General features: G+C 48.0%; 8 protein-coding genes across 8 annotated transcripts; 4 read left to right on the top strand and 4 right to left on the bottom strand.

Annotated features, from left to right (window-relative positions):
- Positions 1 to 889: 889 nt before the first annotated feature.
- N7529_004699 (uncharacterized protein) lies at positions 890 to 1,321 on the bottom strand (the record flags this gene model as incomplete). Its single annotated transcript, XM_057240226.1, has 2 exons — positions 890 to 1,028; positions 1,110 to 1,321. 2 exons carry the CDS (start codon positions 1,319 to 1,321, stop codon positions 890 to 892), a joined length of 351 nt encoding a protein of 116 aa, XP_057099521.1.
- A 2,266-nt stretch (positions 1,322 to 3,587) lies between these two features.
- N7529_004698 (transposase) lies at positions 3,588 to 4,000 on the top strand (the record flags this gene model as incomplete). Its single annotated transcript, XM_057240225.1, has 2 exons — positions 3,588 to 3,786; positions 3,921 to 4,000. 2 exons carry the CDS (start codon positions 3,588 to 3,590, stop codon positions 3,998 to 4,000), a joined length of 279 nt encoding a protein of 92 aa, XP_057099520.1.
- A 533-nt stretch (positions 4,001 to 4,533) lies between these two features.
- N7529_004697 (NAD(P)/FAD-dependent oxidoreductase) lies at positions 4,534 to 5,886 on the bottom strand (the record flags this gene model as incomplete). The annotated part of the gene is made up of 3 exons (XM_057240224.1): positions 4,534 to 4,680; positions 4,733 to 5,035; positions 5,083 to 5,886. 3 exons carry the CDS (start codon positions 5,884 to 5,886, stop codon positions 4,534 to 4,536), a joined length of 1,254 nt encoding a protein of 417 aa, XP_057099519.1.
- A 674-nt stretch (positions 5,887 to 6,560) lies between these two features.
- On the bottom strand, positions 6,561 to 7,865 carry N7529_004696 (uncharacterized protein; the record flags this gene model as incomplete). Its single annotated transcript, XM_057240223.1, has 1 exon — positions 6,561 to 7,865. The coding sequence occupies one exon, from the start codon at positions 7,863 to 7,865 to the stop codon at positions 6,561 to 6,563; it is 1,305 nt and encodes a 434-aa protein (XP_057099518.1).
- A 739-nt stretch (positions 7,866 to 8,604) lies between these two features.
- Positions 8,605 to 10,019, bottom strand: N7529_004695 (MCT family MFS transporter; the record flags this gene model as incomplete). Its single annotated transcript, XM_057240222.1, has 3 exons — positions 8,605 to 9,564; positions 9,635 to 9,776; positions 9,835 to 10,019. 3 exons carry the CDS (start codon positions 10,017 to 10,019, stop codon positions 8,605 to 8,607), a joined length of 1,287 nt encoding a protein of 428 aa, XP_057099517.1.
- Positions 10,020 to 11,050: 1,031 nt separating this feature from the next.
- N7529_004694 (putative C6 transcription factor) lies at positions 11,051 to 12,724 on the top strand (the record flags this gene model as incomplete). The annotated part of the gene is made up of 1 exon (XM_057240221.1): positions 11,051 to 12,724. The coding sequence occupies one exon, from the start codon at positions 11,051 to 11,053 to the stop codon at positions 12,722 to 12,724; it is 1,674 nt and encodes a 557-aa protein (XP_057099516.1).
- Positions 12,725 to 14,276: 1,552 nt separating this feature from the next.
- On the top strand, positions 14,277 to 16,139 carry N7529_004693 (Peptidase S33 tripeptidyl aminopeptidase-like C-terminal; the record flags this gene model as incomplete). The annotated part of the gene is made up of 1 exon (XM_057240220.1): positions 14,277 to 16,139. The coding sequence occupies one exon, from the start codon at positions 14,277 to 14,279 to the stop codon at positions 16,137 to 16,139; it is 1,863 nt and encodes a 620-aa protein (XP_057099515.1).
- A 1,876-nt stretch (positions 16,140 to 18,015) lies between these two features.
- On the top strand, positions 18,016 to 18,666 carry N7529_004692 (class I SAM-dependent DNA methyltransferase; the record flags this gene model as incomplete). Its single annotated transcript, XM_057240219.1, has 1 exon — positions 18,016 to 18,666. The coding sequence occupies one exon, from the start codon at positions 18,016 to 18,018 to the stop codon at positions 18,664 to 18,666; it is 651 nt and encodes a 216-aa protein (XP_057099514.1).
- Between the last annotated feature and the right edge of the window lie 410 nt (positions 18,667 to 19,076).

Here is a 19,076-nt window from a genome sequence, read left to right as displayed (position 1 = left end):
TTAGGGCGGTAAACATACTATTTTTTAGCGGTAATTATAACACTAAGCAGCCCGAAGATAGTTCATCTCCGCATATTGCACTTATCCCGGCCACGCCCAAATCAACACTTCATGTGAAACATGTCTTCACTTTGGGTTGGGATCGACGTCAGGAATTGAGTGTCCATGGGGGGTTCTTTGTGCCTAATATAAGGGGGGGTGAAATGACTGATAGAAGGTGATGTAGCACGCAGATCGGGCCATGGGGCCATGAGAGGATCGGACCAATGGCTATCAGTGGTCGAAATGAGGTGCAAGTATCGATTATACATAGACATAAGGTATTTTAAATACCTATCATGTGTTGAAATATTGGCCCTGCAAGTCTGAGGCCTCAACATCTCTGGATTCATGCGCAGCAGCCATGTAGAGTTTATTGGATGCTCTGTACTATGGAACTCTTGCGGTCCATCGCGCTCTCGCTCAATGTATTTTCACTACTACAGATAGCTGTAGATGTACATCTTCAGAGAGCCCGAATCAAAACACCTCGTTCATTGACATACGTTTCTTACCAAGATACCACTGTCTAGTCATATATTACAACACATGGATCTCAACAGAGGAAATATATATTCAACCCCGAAATCTCTTCCACATTTGATTAAAAGCCTCCAAGTAGTAAGTTGAAAGTTAAATCGTGGTCAAAGAAGAAAACGTGGTCATTCCTGCGAGAGGGAGATATGGAAGTAAAACCGTGGACCATCCCAGGATCCCAATATGATCGACGGGAAAGGTAACTCTTATCTACAGTTTACCAACGTAGACCTTCACTGAATTGACCCCAGTTTTCTCATGCCATCTTCCACTTATACTCGACTTCCAGCTTCTGTCTCTGGGTGAAGTTTCATTATGCGGAGGGGGTGGTCGAACTGGCCCAGACTGGGCTGCCCTCGTACATAACGAGGTTGCCGTCATTCTGAATTACAAGGATGACATCTTTCTTGGGAGCGGTATTGGAGTGCCAGATGGCTTCGCCATTCTGGGTGCTGCACATAACTGTCAGCTACAAAGGTCTCTATAAAGACATCGCATGCAAGAAGAGGGTGAACAGAGGGGAGTAAGCTTACTAGATGACCAGGTTTCCATCTGCCTGCATTTTGACACCCTTCACGTCGGAGCGCTGCTCTTTGGTGTTCTGCCACTTTGGCTCGCCGTTCTCGTACACGACAATTTTGCCGTCCTTCTGCATTCTAAACTCGTAGACCCCATTCTCACTGAACAGGCTGTTGCCCGTGAGCAGCCACTCGTCGTTACCGAGAGTGTTGTGAGGGCTAGACATATTTAATGAGACCTTGGATGAAAAGGGTGGCTTGATAAGTTGGTTGTCTGTATTTGGGAACTCAATTGCTGTATTGCGATACTCTAAGGATGAAATTGATTCAGGAGGGAACGTGTCTCCCTTTATATGTTGCGACGTCGTCTGCCAAGCCTCCTATCCATCGGTCCCGGTTACTCAGCTCTGCAATTTGCAATTTGCATAAAATGAGGCAGCCCATCAGCTCCCTTGCTTTCTCTGTAGGACGCAGCCTCACCAGAATATCTTACTCCAAGTTGCTTACAGTCCAATCAAACAGTCAAGTTCATCATGTCTTCCAAGTTGACCCACGAGCTGAGGATCGATCTTTGCTAGGTGAAGTTGCGAATAACAATAGGAAGCCTGCCATCCCCACTCTATTGCACATGATGGACGTTCTACTTGCCAAATCTGGGCCCGTGACGTTGCAATGCATTGAGCTGAAAGGACTTGCTTCTTGGCATGAATGATTCAGTTCTTGTCACTAATCTCTAGGCTCTATTGTCACTGTCACACATTTATGTATTACGCTAGATCTAGAAAATTATGTGGTCATAGATCTTGGTATACAATTATCGTATGGTCGAGCCGAATGTGGTCCTAACATTTTAGAAAACTAGGAATTCGGCAGTGCAAGACTGTACGAATTGATTTTGTCGCCACACCTCAGCTATGTGGCTATATGAGTCATTTTCCAAGGTTCAGCTCTCATATATCAAGCCTCTCTGAAGGTGGAACCCCCACTTATACAACTAGTATACTGGCTGGTATGCTGGGAGTTGGGCTTATTCCCATCTAAGGGCGATCCGCGGCGGAACCAGGGGTCCACATACTACATTACATGCGCAGTGACTCAAAAATTGAACGTGCATTCAATGCCTCAAAAACCATCTTGGTCATTCCAATTTCCACTGAGTCCGATCGGGTTACAGACGTAGATAGGTTGAAGTGAGCAGCGTCAGACATGCTGGCTTCTGATTTGTATTTTGCGGTGGATATGGTGGAGTTGGGCTGCATTTCAGCTTGAGATGAGGGGTTTATATAGGAGCTGAAAATATGCATTACACGGGCGACGGCCAATCCTACAGTTTCCTACTGCACAGAGCATATTACTCCCCGCTCATATGCCCACCTCAATCAGTACGTACTGTAGATAGTTTACATGACCTAGTCCTATCCATCGTCCACAAATCAACGCCGCAGATCGCACCGGGAAGCCCGCCTCCAGCCATCCTGGGTCGGCCCCGGCCGTGGATGCGGGTCCGCCTTCTCGCCCCGACCCACTCCGTCGCAGATGGCTTGGTTTAGCGCGGCACCACCGACGATTTTGCGTATCTCTGTCATGACTCGAAAGCGGCATAGTTCAAGAAGTAGCCGATATGCTGTGTGCATATCTGCATGTAGACAGGGTGTTGTCTGGGGATAAGTGGACCCACGCCCACTCACCTCGTTGCTCACTGAGCCCGAGCAAAGTCGAAAATCTTCTGGCTCATAGGCTTGCAGGCCGTGAGTTATATTAAACCAACATGTGACTAGCAGCCAGCACCGAACTATTGGGAACTGGTTGGCTCTCGGTAGCCCACCGTTGACTGAACGGGCCCTCAAGTAGTTTGCTGTTGTATGGAGAGAGAGTTAGGCTAATGAAGCCTAGGCGATATCACAATCTGAAAATAGGAAGGTGGGCGGCTGATCTGCATTACGAGTAGGCGAGCGCATTCCTGGTCAAGTATTGTGGCTGGCTGGAGGACCGCCATTTCATCTCCATTTCATCTTGAATCGGACACCAATATTCGTGATTCACGGAGCCAGCGGGGGAGGATTTGGAGGTGAATAATTGTGTGGAGGGACAATTTGAGGGGTGCATGACGTTGAGTGTGGTGGGAATATCAATTTAGATACTTTGCAAAACAAGGCGCGTGTCATAGTAATTCATGTATCCTAATTTTCTGCCAATTTTAAATAAGGCCCCAATAGACATTTTCAGGCATCAAAATTGCAAAAAAACGCATTTGACCTTTGGCGTCTATACACCTTCGTACACTGGTCCTCAGTTTACACAGCTAAATCATTTCTTGGGTATTGAAATTTGTAGATACTCTAAAAGGATATAATCTGCCGTCTTTATATGTTTGGCCTGCGTTCCCTGATGGGCATATCCTCCATAAATTAGCTAGCTCTCTCTCTTCCCCGTCTCAAGCAATGGGCAAATCGGGCACTTGCTCGCGCGGGCAAAGATAGACATTTCAGCAAGATGTGGGCCTATCGCTTTGTGAAACACCTTCCAAAAGACCTAAATTTACGCTCAGCCAAGCAAAGGACGAAAGAATCTAAACGCATACAGTTAGAAGATGCTGGCTTTCTTGTTCACTGGTACCCTCAGCTTGAAATTTTGCTACAAGAAATCCCCGCGCAGCTAGTCTACAACTTTGATGAGCGTGGTTTTCGTCCTGGTAAGGCTCGATCTCGCAAATTTATTGCATGAAACCCTTGCGATCTTGCTAATTATATATGGAGTCGCTGACCTGGATCATCATGCCAGGCTCTACACCCTCGATCGTCCTTTCCCTATGCTAAAATATAATAGGTTGCAAGACAGACCACTCAGAAACCATGTTCTGGCCGCATGTGTGGTCGTGGGAGCTAGCGGTGCTGTGGTTTGTTTAGCAGCAGCAGCCGCCGCTCATGGTTTGATCGGAGGTATTGCAGCGGGGAGCGCGATAGCCATAGGAAAGAGTGCTAGTGCAAGATAAAGTGGCCTTATGATTGTTAATAGAGCCTCAACATAATGAGGCACTGCGATAACTGTGAGAAGTGCTAGTTTAGCGTAGGTCAAAGCCATACTATGAACATGCCCTCTATAATGTAAGACCATATTATCCTATACGGCACTAGCTCAGAGACCCTATATTCGTCGTTAATTTCGCTACGGCTATTAGAGGACGAGAATGCTTACCCTTATAAGTGAAGAAAGGCTCGATAATCATTTATTACGACTTGGTGAGTGACTAATCGTAAAAATTCTACAGAGCCCAGCTCCTGCCAGCGCAGGGTCGTTGTTCTGAAGAACAAGACCACCCAGGTAATGCGTTAATTTACTTGAATGGTGGGAACATGACATGGCACAGAAGCACCTTAGTATAACTAGCCAGTCTCCCTTGAAGACTTCTGGATTTAACACGCCGTCTAGCATCACTATATCACGGAGCCGCCTCCCAGGCCTCATCCAAGAATGGCGTTGCCCCCATCCTTTTCCAGCAAGACTCGGATTTTAACGCGATTTCCTTCGATGTAAGGGTCAGAAGCATGTCTCTCAGGCCGTCTGTAAGGTAGACTATGTTTTTCTCCTGTAATAGTCAGTTACCGGTGCTTTACAAAGGCCGGCAAAAGGCCACTTACCAGTCCAAGTGTTAACTCAATGCCGCCTTCCATCAACATATTAGGGTGATGAATGGTCAGACATTGGCCCCGGATCGCGCGGAGGACGTTATTGCTCACAATCTCTGCTTGTTGTGTGGCAGAGCGACCGTTCTTGGGACCAGTGGACGCAATGATATCACCAGCGGCGTAAATATTGCTGAACCGATCGTCCGCGATCTGCAATGTAGACTTCACTTTCACAAAGCCACCTAAGGGAGAGACGATATCGGGGCAAAGCTCGGCGATGATATTTGACGCAGCCTTTTGGCCGGTGCATCGAATCTTGTGGTGAGTAAGCCCCATCCACAATGCCAATAAGGGCTACATACCAATAAATCACAAGGGATCGCTGCCCCCGTCCCCAACACCACACTACCGTCATTCTCGCCCTGGGTTTGTATCCGCTCGCCTAGGATCACGCGTACACCGAGCCCCTCCAAGGCCTCGAGCGCAACGTCATGGACCTTAGTTCCAAAGTTGTTCAGCAGGGTCTTCTGCGAATGGACCAATGTCACAATTTTGTGAGGGTTGGCGCTCTTGGCATCCGAAGCAAGTTCGACACCAGCAGGTCCCCCACCCACTACCACCATATCACTCGCGTTCCGGATCCGATTTTGAAATTCCTGCAAGGCCTTGATTCCATGGGTTTTTTCATTCACATTGAGCCTAGATGGACAACTTGCGTGGGAGCCCGTTGCAAGAACCAGGAACTCATACTCTAATTTGACTCCACTTTGTAGCGAGATCATGGACGGGCCTACCTCTAGGACGGTATCCTGTATCATCCGCCAGCTCCCTCTAGGTGCCCCCTTTAAGTAGGGCCCGTAGGGGACGAACGCTTTGTGTTCGTGTCCGTTGACAACCGAGAAACGGGGGAACACCCATGTGAAATGGAAATGGGAGCTTTTTTCGATCACGACGACTTGGTAACCGGTCGGCACAGAGTTAGCCAGCAATTTAGCGGTGTGGTATCCCGCGAAGGAAGCTCCGATTATCACAATGTTTTTAGGGGAATCCACCGGCTTGTAACGGTAACGATGGATCGCGGAGGCGATTTTTTGTTTGATGACATTGCCAACGGCAGCGAAGACCACTCCAACGAACTTGAATATGAGGATCGTAGTATTCAACATTCTGTTTGGTAAGACTTGATGTTGAGGGATGCGCAGTTTTATGAGTCTCATTTAACAATGTTACTTTGTGACCATTCTTACTACATGGATACCCGAAAACTTCGGCCGAGCTATGTTGGTTATCTCCGTCTCCGTCGAAACAAGGAAAGCTGAGCATCCGAAGACTAAAATTTTCTATTATTGACTTGCAAATATTTTTTTTTTTTGGTTCCTGTGTCATATATGTTAAATTGAGCCCTTAATATGTGAAGTAACACTTTCCTCGCAAACTCAACGCCCTAGGACGAACAAGTGAGATAGATTGTGAATCACGAGAGAATAATCGGATGAAGAATAATGAATATTATCACCCAATCCATGTAGGATATTGCTGTCCCAGGATCTGGGTGCGATATGGCAATTATTCTTATGGAAGACTACCTCTTTGCATGATGTACGCCGGGATGCAGCCTGCTTGGAATAGGAAGTCTACTTTGTGGATAATCGATTTTCATAACAAGCTGGAGTCTTTATTTTACGGAGAAAAGATTGAGTAAAATACAACGCACAAAATGATCAAAAGCCTTGCGCGAAAGTTAGGCCTCCTGGCACCTGGGTGCTCGATGTCGAGCTGCGATTGCTCCAGACAAGGTTTGAATTGTCTTTGTCAAGCTCGCTGGTTTTTTCATCTGGACTCAACGAGACTTTTTAGCCTCAGCAAAATCAGGTGTCCCTTGGGTAGCACTAGCCAACTCCTCATAGAATGGCAGCTTCCATGAATTCTGTTCGCGTAGAAACCATTGTGCAACTGCATCAATGCCTAGCAACGCAGCCAACCACAAGATAAAGTGCATCACAGAAATGCCCCACCAGGTCTCTGGGGCTACAATGTTTGGCATACCGGGTCCCAGCGTTTGTACCTCCGTCATGAAGGGTCGGAACTTTCTGTCGTACTCGCTCAAGGCTTTGAAAAGAGGGTCCTTAGGACTATTTGAAGCTTCAAGATGATTGCAGTACTTGCCAATCTCACCTGCCAAAACATAGGCACCAGTAAGGCTCGATGTGGTACCCATCCCTGTCGCTGGAGATGGGCAATAAGCAGCATCCCCGAGAAGAACCACTCGACCCCGAGACCATGAGTCCAGTCTCACCTGTCCCACTTCCTGGGAATAGAAATCGTTTGCTGCCTCATCATTCTGCATATCATTGATAATTCGCGGTGTTTTCCAGGCAGCATCGGCGAATAGTTCAGCCCAGGCTTTCTTTTGCTCTGCGATGTCGCTCTTCTTGACATTATCCAATTTGTCCGAAGAAGTGCAGTAGCCGAGATATGCCTGGATTGTGTCCGGTGCATGCCTTCGAGTGAAAACAAAACGTTTTCCTGGAGCGTTGTAAAGGGTGCTCATATATTCATCTCCCTCCTCTCGAGGAATTGTGAAGTATGCGATGTATAGTTTCATAAAGTGGAATGGATCTGGGTCGTTCGGTTCGAGCATCATCCTCCGAGTGCGCGATCCTTGCCCGTCCGCACCGACCAAAAGATCGAATGTTTCCGCCTTTCCATCTGAGAACTTCACGCTGATTGAGTCGGCATCTTGTTCAAAACTTTCGACGTGAACACCGAATATGTACTTGACATGATCCTTGCCAAGATTATACAACATGCGGCAGAGGTCCCCTCTCATAATCTCGTATTCAGTTGTGAAGCTCTGTAATCCCTCACCCGACGTGTTGACTGGAAAGAAAGCCTTCCGTTTACCGTTGTCATCGACGAACTGTATGCCCGCCTCCTTGATCCCTTGGGCCCGGAAAAGATCATCGAGGCCCATACGCTTCATTACTGGGATACCGGGGCCCCGTAGATCGAGCTGCTGTCCGCTGACACGGAGACTGGGGAATCGCTCGACAACTGTAACCTCGTGGCCAAGTTTTGATAGCCAGAAAGCGAGGGCAGGACCGGCAATGCCTCCACCGCAGATGAGGACTTTCAGGGGTGCCATAGCGTGAGCAAAGACTAAATGAGCAGTGAGCACAACGGTTGGCTCAATTGACAGTTGACTCAGATGAGAGGGCTGTATAATAGTGTCACGTCGTAGTACTGTAGATGTTGTTGGCGTGGTCTTTCCAAAGTCAGTACGATTTTAAATAAAAGAAAGCATCGGAAAGCTTTCTTCCGAGCTGGCATAGCGATACCTCCGCCATTACGGCTGGTGATCCAACGACGCGACATCATCTCCGAGAGTTGTACTTAAAAAGCTCGGCCAAGGAGAAGAATGATCCAGTGGCAATCCTGAACTTATTGCCGGCGGACTTCTCGGGGGTAGGAGTATCGGAGTTATGGTCTCGGGCCGTTGAAGATTGGAACATTCTGTTCGGGCAATCAATCAATCAATCAAAGTTAATGTTCCATCAAACCTGTTGCTTCTCTAATCGGTTACCGTCGCCGCTGGGGTTGAGCCATGTCATTCATCAATACAAATATCAGACCGTCTCCATTGATCCAAGTAATTTTCAAGCAGTGCTACCCGGGTGGTTCGAAAACAATATTTTGATGGTCTTCAAGCTTTTATAAGGCTCAGTTAGGAAAATGTTTTCTTTCATTCAGTATGCCCAAGGGTTTGATTTCGAACATAGTCAATTATTATTTCAATCACAGAAAAAGAAGCGTTCTATATATAGATGAAGTATTTGGGACTTGGCAGCAATCATTTTAGTGTGCTTACGCAGACCTTCCCAATCTTAGATCCGGGCCAATGGATTTTTTTCCATCGTAAGCTTTGCCACAAAAACCAACGCCGCACCAACCAATGTCGAAACTCCGCTAAAGATGGCGGCCTGTGTATAATTGTTGTAGTGATCGATCAGCGCACCTGTAATCGGTGTTCCCGTTAGGCCAGCCACTGAAATGACAGCCATCCCCATACCGAGGTAAGTACCGATGTGACTGGGTGTGGGCGAAAGATGCGCGATGCAAGGGGACATCAGGGAGACGATCGCCCCCGAGAAGAAACCATAAAGGGCTGCAAAGACGATAATGGTTGCGTTTGATTTAACAGCGATCCAGCAAAGGAGGAGGACTCCCGTCGATGAACCAAAAAGACAGATTGTGTTGAACCGCCCCACTTTGTCCGCCAGCACACCAGGTAGAAGTCGACCGAAGACCGAACTGGCGTTGAGAATAGAAAGAATGTAGGAAGACAAGTTGGTGCTCATTCCCTGTGCGATGGCATATTCCGTTAGATAGAAAAATGGTGTGAACACGCCCCAAATCATTAGGAACATCCCCGCTAGAAACAAGGAGTAAGCGACTTGCTTGAAAGCAGAAGCCATCAAGATTGTGCCTTTTCGTGGGGGTAAACGTTGTCGAACCGTAGCCAACGACAAGGACAGCATCGCTAACATGATAAATCCAATGATGCGCACTGTCCAACCGAAGCCTAAGGATTCGTTCTCGAACATTTTACTCAATGCGATTGGGAATATTACTCCTCCCAGCGAAGAGCCAGTAACAGTTATCCCAAGTGCAGCACCTCTTTTCGCTTGGAAATAATGGCTGACTGCGGCCATTGCCGGCGAAAACATGATACCGCAAGTTAGTCCGCCAAGAATACCCTGTGCCAGCATGAATTGATAATATTCCTTGCCAAGGGATGTCATCATAACGGAGAATATAAATGCAACCGCAGCGGGCCATATGACCTATCATTGTTGCAAGTCGTCAGATCGTTGAATTAATATACTTCATGAGTCAAAATTTGAAAGTAATTACCTTTGCACCATGTTTGTCAAACAAAGGACCTCCCACTATTCCCCCACCGAGCAAGAGGCAGGTCTGTACAGACCCTACCCATGCGATTGTGGATGCAGACTTGCCCATGAGTTGATGCGTTGAGTAGTAATTTTGGTAGACGCTATATGGACGAACAAATTAGCAATAGTTCTGCTAGTCGTTCGATGGATGACACTTACCCATATGCATTCAAATATCCAAAGGTGCAAAATGAGATGCAGAAGGCTCCGGCAACAACACTCCATGCACGGAGTCCACCTTCCGGGAAGGTGGCTTGCGGCTGCTCTGCTTTGACTTCTTCTGTACTACCAAGGCTACCGTCCTCGACAGTCACACTGGCCCGGTCATCCATAGGGGTCTGCATGATATTGGTTACAATTCCAAGGCAAGTGAAGGATACCGCAAGTTTAATCAACAACGGTGGATAAAACGAAGTCGGAACAAAAAGACTCTTTGCGCAACTTCAAATGCTTTTAGTATTCTACATAGTCCAGTCAACTGAATTTTGCATGATCGGACAACTCGGGAAATTGCAGTTAGCCAGAGTCCGAAATTGAAACCGAAATCTCCGTTCAGTGATATGGAAACATACTTTGACCATCGCCACATTTTTCGGAGATAGAGCAGAATATCGGTAAATTGTGGAGCTGCATGCTCTTTTGAGTTCCGCAGATCTAAATCTGCTCCTGAGATAATAGTTCACCCTCTCTTAGATAATCCCTCATCCGGACTTTTCATATCTTTGGCGACACGCAGTTACCTCCGATTCATTAGAACGAAGCTTTACCATTTACCATTGTTTAGGCCGAGGAATAATGCTTCCAAGGCCATTACCCAGGAAACGCCGTCGTCCAGCCTTGGCTTGTGCTCCATGCCGGCTCCGTAAGGTAAAATGTGACCGAAACAGCCCCTGCGAACAGTGTGCACAACGTAACTCCGACTTGTGTACATACATAGAAGATGACCGGACAACAATAAACGAGAAGAAAAGCCGAAGGGCTGAAATTGCCGTTACGACTGAAATTTGTACAGGCGACGTGCGCCCCTTGAACCATTCTCAGTCTCTTGGCCATATTGCCGGCCGATGGGCCTCCGGAAACACCACAAGTGGTGCTGAAACGGGTGTAACTGAGAGAGCCAGAGGCTCTCACCAACCACACAATACGTTCCCCACCAGCCACAAATCGACGGAAACTCCACAAGTTTCATCTGCATCTGGTCCAATCGTGGGTACCGTATCGAAGACAAGAATATTTGGTCATGGCCATTGGATGAGCACATTTCATATGGTATGCGCACATTTACTCTACTTCATATTGTTCCCTTGCCGTTTCTGATGAAATTCGCGGATGAAAACAGGCGGAAAGACTACCAAACTTGGATCCCATTACCCAAATGGGACTCATGACAACTGAACAAACAAGTGACACTCCAATTCCTGGGATCTCAGACGTGTTGCAGAAATGCAAACAGCTTGCTCGGGATATCAAATCACAACGCCCTAGTCGAGGTCCACTGCCCACCGGCCTACGTCTGACCTTCCCCGATCCTGCGGTGACCAATCAATTGGTGCAAATATACTTCAACTCTTTTGAATCATGTTTGCGCATACTTCATTTTCCATCATTCCGAGCAGAGTATGAGGGCTATATGAAGGACTCGGGAACTGCAAAGACCTCCTTTGTGGTGATCCTTATACTAGTGATGTCTACTGCAACTTCCTTGGTTGAAGATGCCGGCTTGCAGCAGGAATTGCGCGCGAAATCCCGCAGCTGGATTCATGTTGCTCAAAGTTGGGTCTCCGCACCCATTGAAAAAGATCGCCTCTCAATAGATGGACTACAAATTTATTGTTTACTTCTTCTCGCTCGCCAGGTGAATTGTGTCGGAGCAGATTTAGTCTGGATCTCAGCTGGCTCATTGATGCGAATGGCGATACAGATGGGACTGCATCAAGATCCCGACCACCTAGGGGGAATGGCGCGGCTACAAAAGGAGATCCGAAGAAGACTCTGGTACACAATTTTGGAGCTGAATGTGCAGGCTGCTTTGGATTCAGGCATGCGTCCCATGGTCACCAGTGATGATTTTGACACCCGTCCGCCTTTGAATCTCAACGACGAAGATTTGGACAATGAAATGCAGTGGGATTCCTCTAAGGAAATGCCTTCAACGCCAACGCGGGCTTCATTCCAATGTTTATTAGCCACATCCGTGCTTTTAAGGCTGGAGGCTGCTAGGGTCATCAATACGTTGAAGGAGGAGCTTCCATATGATCGCGTTGTGCGTCTCGGAGAGGAGTTAGCGTCGGTTTGTCGCAATGCGACTGTCACCATTGATCACCACAAGTCAGTTGCCAAGGACCTGTGGCCGACAGAATTTCCATATAGTTGGTGCGACCATTTTCACCGTCGATTTCTGTTGTGCCTTCACCTTCCTTATGCAGCCAAAGCCGCACACAATCCGATGAACAGCTACTCTTCAAAGGTAGGCCTTGAGGCCGCGCTTTATCTAGTCTCACTTCTTGACGACGAGATATACCGTCGCCTACTGCTTGTTGGTGGAGGCATGTTTCGAGATATTGTGACCTCTGGTGCTATGTTGGTGTTTTTGGAATTAATCACACAGCTGGAAAAAGAGAGCTCTGCATTAGTGAGGAAACGCAACCAGGCACGCAGGGAGCCGCTGTTGGAAGATGCGAGGAACCTTGTTCAGTATGCCCACGATAGACTTCGGTTTGGTGAGACAAATGTGAAGAGCTATGTGTTTATGAGTATGGCTATGGGTCAAGTGGATGCCATGCTCAGCGACACGTCAACCAAAGATACTATTGTCAAGTCTGCAAGGGACAGTCTCATCGTCTGCCATGATATACTGAGATCCACAGCTGCGAATTTACTCTCGAGCGTTACCATGGATCCCAATGTGGCATGCGGGATAGGCGGTGACGCAATTGCAATGCCCTCTATTGATGATATCAATTTCGACTTTATGAACGATGGAAATATGGACTTTGGACTTGCAGGCTCTTGGTTCTTAAGACAATGGGAGGATAAAGTATGGTCCTAATATTTTTATTCGGCTCAGTGGACCCGGAGGGGATGGGGGAGCAAAAAAAGGGACTCTGCCACGAACCAAAATACCCCAAAGTCTCGAGCGAATGTTCCAAGCACTCCAAATGGGGCCTAGTACTCTTTGGTGCCCTGGTTCGTTGCGCTCAAGGAGCATTTGAAAGAGGAAGTGGCCTGTGTAATGTTGCGCATATGCGTGGTACCTGGTGTTGAGCTATGTAGTGTAGCCATGGATATGCCTGGGCAGTCACATTGTATGACAAGCTATGTAGTTTAATTTTGGTTTTCTATAGCAATTTTCTGTACGCCACCAATCTGCATCCGTTTCCTCCATCAATCTTGCCAGTATTGTTTGCGATAGTAGTGGCTGAAACAAATCCGTATTGTCCCCGGCAACTTGCCCGGTCACACATCTCTCCCATCCAAGAAAATGAGTGTTTCGAGTCAAACGCTCCGATTCACTGGATCTCCATTTCCCACCGTTGAGAGGGCGATTGTCGCCTTTTTACCCGCACCATCTCACTCATCACTGTAAAATTCTGTTCAATGATCATCCAAGCACATGCGACCATAGGATGTGGAAAACAGGGCTTCCCGCCCGCTCAGCCGTACTTAAGCCACCAGTCGAACGCCCACCTGGGCCAATAAAGTTGGACTAGCCTGGTGGAAAAAAAAAACTGTTCGCCGCTTTACAGTCGTGCGACCCAGGATGAGAAGGGTGAGTGCGCTATAGTGGAGTGAGAATCAAGGTGAGAACCAACGTGAGGATTAAGTCGCGCGACGATCAGTCCACGGGTTATCTTACTAGGATCGCTGTACTGTACGCAACCATTCTTTTGTAGCAAGGTTCTGATGCTTAAGCAAGAAGCCTTGGTCAAATGATGATTTTCTCTTCCTAGAAGGGACGTGTGAGTATTCCGCATATGTATATAGCTATACCAATCAATTGGAAGCACATCAATCTCCGTTGATACGACATGGATATGTGTATTTGTGTAATTCATTTACCCTGACCCCTTGTATCTGACCAGATCTCCACCCGCCTTCCAGTTGTGATGTCCCGATTGGTGAACCGGCCGGGTAAGGGGGCTTGGATCCGCAGGACTTTACTTTGTGCTGATTAGTCACGTTAAGATTACCACCCCGCGGCCGTGACCGAAACATGTCTAAAAACAATAAAAAATACTTTTAATTCAGCAGGTTATCCATCTAGTTCGAGAAATTGTACGTAAAATGCGGGGAAATAGGAATTCCCATGGATGTAGTGGGGATTTCCATGGACGAGAAATACCCAGGTCTAAGACCTTCGTACGCCTTTGAGAGACAAACCCGATAAGTGCAAGATAGAGTGGCAGGAAGAATGGAAAAATGAGATAGAGCCAGGTGTGTCTTTTCTTTCGGGAGCACTGGGTTACCCTAGAAACAACACCTGCAAGCATCCACAAGGAGCCTGGCGCCGACGATGACGTGATCCCCTCAATTCGAACCTCATTAACTTACGGCTGCCCTCTTGGACAGTAAAATTCACCTTGATCCCCAGGAACTTCGTCATGGAGAAAAAGCAACTCAATTCCTCAATTCCGCCTCGAAAATGGCCCTGGAGGTTCATCTTCTGCATGGCAGCAGCCTTGGGAATAGTGGGTATGATGAGGTTCGACAACTTCCCTATCTCAGCGCAGCGCTGGGTCTTTCGGTACGATCTTCATGTCGAAGACTCGCCCTATGGATCATTCCCACAAAAGAACGACCCATTCCAATTTCTCCCCTGCACTAACGCCAGTCGTCCGCCGCCACTGGACGACCCGACTCCGCAGCAATCATGGGCCGCCGTCTTCGATCCCAACCCCAACCATTGGAGCTGGGGCAGCACAGGCCGGGGCATCTATATGTGTGGATACTTAGATCTCCCACTCGATTACCACAATTCGTCAGACCCTCGTATAGTCCGCATTGCAGTCAACAAGTTCCAAGTCGCGGGTCTGGATAGAAACAATCCCAGTATTTCCCCTAAGAGCCAGAAGAGTAAGCGCACTATCATCATTAACCCGGGAGGCCCGGGAGGAAGTGGAACATCTTTCCTTTGGGAGACTGCGGAGGAGATGACCAACCGTTTCAGTAATGGGCAACTCGATGTGCTTGGTTGGGACCCGCGCGGCGTCAATTTCTCTCTCCCCGCCGCGGCATGTTTCCCTCAGAATAAATTCCGGGACCGGTGGTCACTCCTAACACTCCAATATCGCGAAGAGGCTCCAAAGGGCCAACTGGAGATGGTGGATGCCATGAACAATGCCACATTCTTTGCCTGCCAGCAACGGCTAGGAGATCTTGGTCGTTTCGTCAGCACAGCGTCGGTGGCGCGTGACCTAGATGAGATCCGAAAAGCACTACACGAAGAGAGAGTCACGGGATACTTTGTCAGCTATGGTACAGGAATTGGTCAGACATATGTCAACATGTTTCCCAATAGAGCGGGTCGCATGATTCTTGATGGCACGGAATATGTCAAGGATCACCGCCTCCTCGGTGGCTTTGGCTGGACCTCTCTCGACAATGCGACAGATGCTTGGCGTGACGGGTTTTTAGGCGAGTGTATCAGCGCCGGTCCGGAGTGGTGTGCGTTGGCAAATCCTATTTCCGAGCAGGACGGCCCGGTCACCCTCGCACAGTTGGAAGTGCGCATGGCCAAACTACTCGAGTCGCTCAAAATTCGCCCACAATCCGCATACACAGAAACAGGCGGCCCATCCCTGGTCACATACTCAGCCCTCGTGGAAAGAATTATCTATCCGGCTATGTATAGGCCGATGGATTGGCCGGGTACTGCACAATTGCTCTATGAGCTCGAAGCCGGGAATGCTACACTAGCAGCCAACCAATTAGATCTCTCGTGGAGTGACCATTCCGAGGAGCCATCTTATCCTTATGTCCCATCTTCCAGCGAACTCGATCTTCTCGTGATCTGTTCTGATTCATACGATGCACCCCTCCCAGATGGGCTTGATTGGTGGGATCATCTGTGGGCGAACATGACCGCCCAGAGTTGGATGGCAGGCAATTCTCGCTTCTTCGCAGTTCTTCCTTGTCGATATTACAACACCTATTGGTCCCGCCCTTCTGAGGTGTATCGCGGCGACCTCAATCACACTCTCAAGACTCCTGTCCTCCTTATCGCCTCCCCGTATGATCCTGCAACACCGTTGCGCAATGGAAGAAGGCTTCTAGCGGAGATGGGCCAAAATGCCCGGTTGATTGTTAATCATGCCTATGGGCATAGCTCTAGACGTGACAGGTCGGACTGCACGGATCGAGTTGCCAAAGCTTATATTCTAGCAGGCACTCTTCCCAAGGAACAGGAAATTCAGTGCTATGCCAATCAAAAGCCCTATATTCGTGGGATAGTCGGAAACGAATGAAAATAACTTGCACAAAACCCTGTTAATAGTTCTGTTCTGCATGCGTCAGCGTAACTCTTAGAATAATATCAGTCCAAACGACGTTAGCCAACATTACTGCGAAGAGAGTGAGGGCAATTAAGATGGAAATGGAGCACATGAATACTTTATAGGGCCAGCGAAGCAGAAGTGTGCATGCTAAGAGTATATTTTGTCATTTACAGAATTTAGTCTTACTTGTTTTTATCTTTAATACGATCCGACTCTCGAAGTAAGTCAAATTTTATGACATTCGCAGATTCTCCCTTCGTTTTTCATATCATTGGTTCCGCAGATGATCACAATACGTTACAGTACACCGAGTCCGGCGAGGAACCTTGGAAATTTGTCCAAAAGTCTCATACTGTATTGAGCGACTTATTGCTGAGCGTCATGACAAAAAATAAGACCCTCAATTTACTCATATCTCTATTTCTGGGTTTTCGACTCAATCAGCAAATTATTTGTCGGTGCTAAATAGGGGTGGCAGCATTGCCTTCGGCCGTGGAGAGGATTTGACTAGCATTCGGATGAGAACCTTTTCTCTACTGCGGCACCATGCGTCAAGGCAGGACCACCGTTGACCTGAACGACGATCATCCTCTTTTCCGGCCCTTCACTTTGAGGGCCTGTCGTTACTAACGGTCAGAGCATCTGGTGTGGGTTTGTCTCAGTAATACTTGGAGCTGGGTACCTCGCAGCAATGTTCAAACTTCTCGACGAACCATCGAAAATTCGAATGATTGAGCCACTCAGGAGACGCCATTCGAAAATGATAGGTGACGAAAAACTCCAAGTCCTTGAGAATGGAGACACTCGGGTGCAACGTGTCAGTTTAGTAAGGGTTTAGTTTCCGGGCCTCTAATGGATGAAAAACAAGGTTGAGAACACCTGTCTGTAGGAATACTAAAAAAGTTAGGAGATGCTCGGGCCTCGAGAATAATATGTTGCATGGCAGGAAGGTGGCCCGGGAGCAGAATAATTGCCGCAGCAAAGGGCGCTTATGAAAATGAATACACCATGGCAGTACAGGTGAGTGCAGATGAGGAGTGCAGGTACATGCAAATAACCCCACCCAATAACTTGATCTCTGCGGAACCCTAGGAGAGGCTAATAGGAGGCTTTACCTAGTTCGGAAATAGATCAGCGGGCTAGTCAGAATGTGGTCTAGTGGTTTCTTGGTGGGGCATTACCCCCGCAGAGCGATGTCAATGTCAAATCTATATTATATGGATCTAATCTGGATGATGCGCAGTGGACGTGCATAGGATGAGGGCTCTGATTGGCAAATGGCTGCATTTTTGGAAAAACTTCCGTGGCCCATGATGGGCTGACTGGCGGGGAAGTGGGCTCCGATTCTCAGAACAATGTTCCCGAGCTAGGTGAACACTTTTCAAGTCTCCGACAATCCCTTGATCATTCAATTGATCATATTGACTGGGCCACTGTGATATGTCGTTACTTGAAAGTTTTGCTGGAAAAAATGTGCGCTATTTGTTGTGAAAGGTTACACCGCCCAGGCAACAGCTTTGAAACACTCATTAGCTGATGCATGATCAGGACAGGCCCAGACTCGGGGCGTTTGGAACTATAACCCACCGACATCATCGATCGACGAAACGTCACTCTTTGCGGAATGATTCGTGAATAACCCCGCATCACGCCATGAGTCCTATATTCTGAGACTACAAGGCTATCTATAACCGAGATTATACGCAGGATTGAGTATAAAAAGGGAGCTCACACACGGGGCAAAATGGACCAAATTCTAACTCACAGACTACGAAATATACAGCCTAAAACAACGCATCCTTCTCAAAGCAACAAACACACCCTATAAGCCTTGACATCTTCCACAATGTTGGCCCCAAGCACAGTGAACGAGCTCTACCTCGGCCAAGCCCGCGCCAGCGGCAGCACAAAAGACTGCATGGCACTCTACGACCGATGGGCCGAGACCTACGACGAAGAAGTCGGCGATGAAGCACAAAACTACGTCGCGCCCGTTCTCGTCGCCCAAGCCGCCATCAAGTACGGACTGTCGGACGGCGCCCAAAACAGCATCGTACTAGACGCCGGGTGCGGGACCGGTCTCGTGGGTGTAGCCCTCGGACTAGCCAAGGCGAAAGCAATAGACGGCATCGACCTTTCACCGGCCATGCTGGCCGTGGCAAGGAAGACAGGCGTCTACCGGGATCTTGCGGTAGCAGACATGAACCGGCCGATACCCAAGCAGGACGAGACGTACGACGTTGTGTCTTGTGTTGGCACATTCACGTTAGGCCATGTTGGTCCTGATCCTGCGCTGCGCGAGCTGGTCCGGGTCACCAAAAAGAAGGGCATCGTTGTATCGACGATCCTCGAGGAGATCTGGGTGCCTGGCGGGTTCCAGGCTGAGGTTGAGAAGTTGAAGGCGGAGGGGTCGGTCAAGGTTGTTACCGAGGAGCTTATAGATTATGTAAAGGGACATGGTGATAGGGCTGTGCTGCTCATTTTAGAGAAGATCTGATCGGACCTGAACGAATACTATGAAGAAACCCAGTGCGACACAGCCCTTGCGACACCCTGACGTTTGGAAGTTGTTGGTTTTCAACACCCCCAATGCGACAATAGTAGGATCTCAACATCCTCATCTCCAATGCGACAAATACCGGGTTTAGTGCGAAACACAAATAGTCATTCTTAGAAGAATTTAATTAACAAACACCCATAAATCAAATCAAATTAGATCGAGGTTTCGTGTGGCTGTCGTTGACGAAATCACCTTAACAAGCCCGCTATTGAATCAAAAGGCAGGGATGTGCTTATTTCGACCTTCGTTCGAGTTGACCCAGTTCTAAAATGTCAATGCACTCCACGTCAGCATCAAAAGCCAAGCCGGAGCAGAGAGATCCGATCCATACGATTCACCAAGATGAC

The sequence above is a fragment of the Penicillium soppii genome, assembly GCF_028829465.1.
Source record: "Penicillium soppii strain IBT 18220 chromosome Unknown utg000004l, whole genome shotgun sequence".
NCBI classification, from domain to species: domain Eukaryota; kingdom Fungi; phylum Ascomycota; class Eurotiomycetes; order Eurotiales; family Aspergillaceae; genus Penicillium; species Penicillium soppii.
This window is presented reverse-complemented; position numbering and strand designations above follow the sequence as displayed.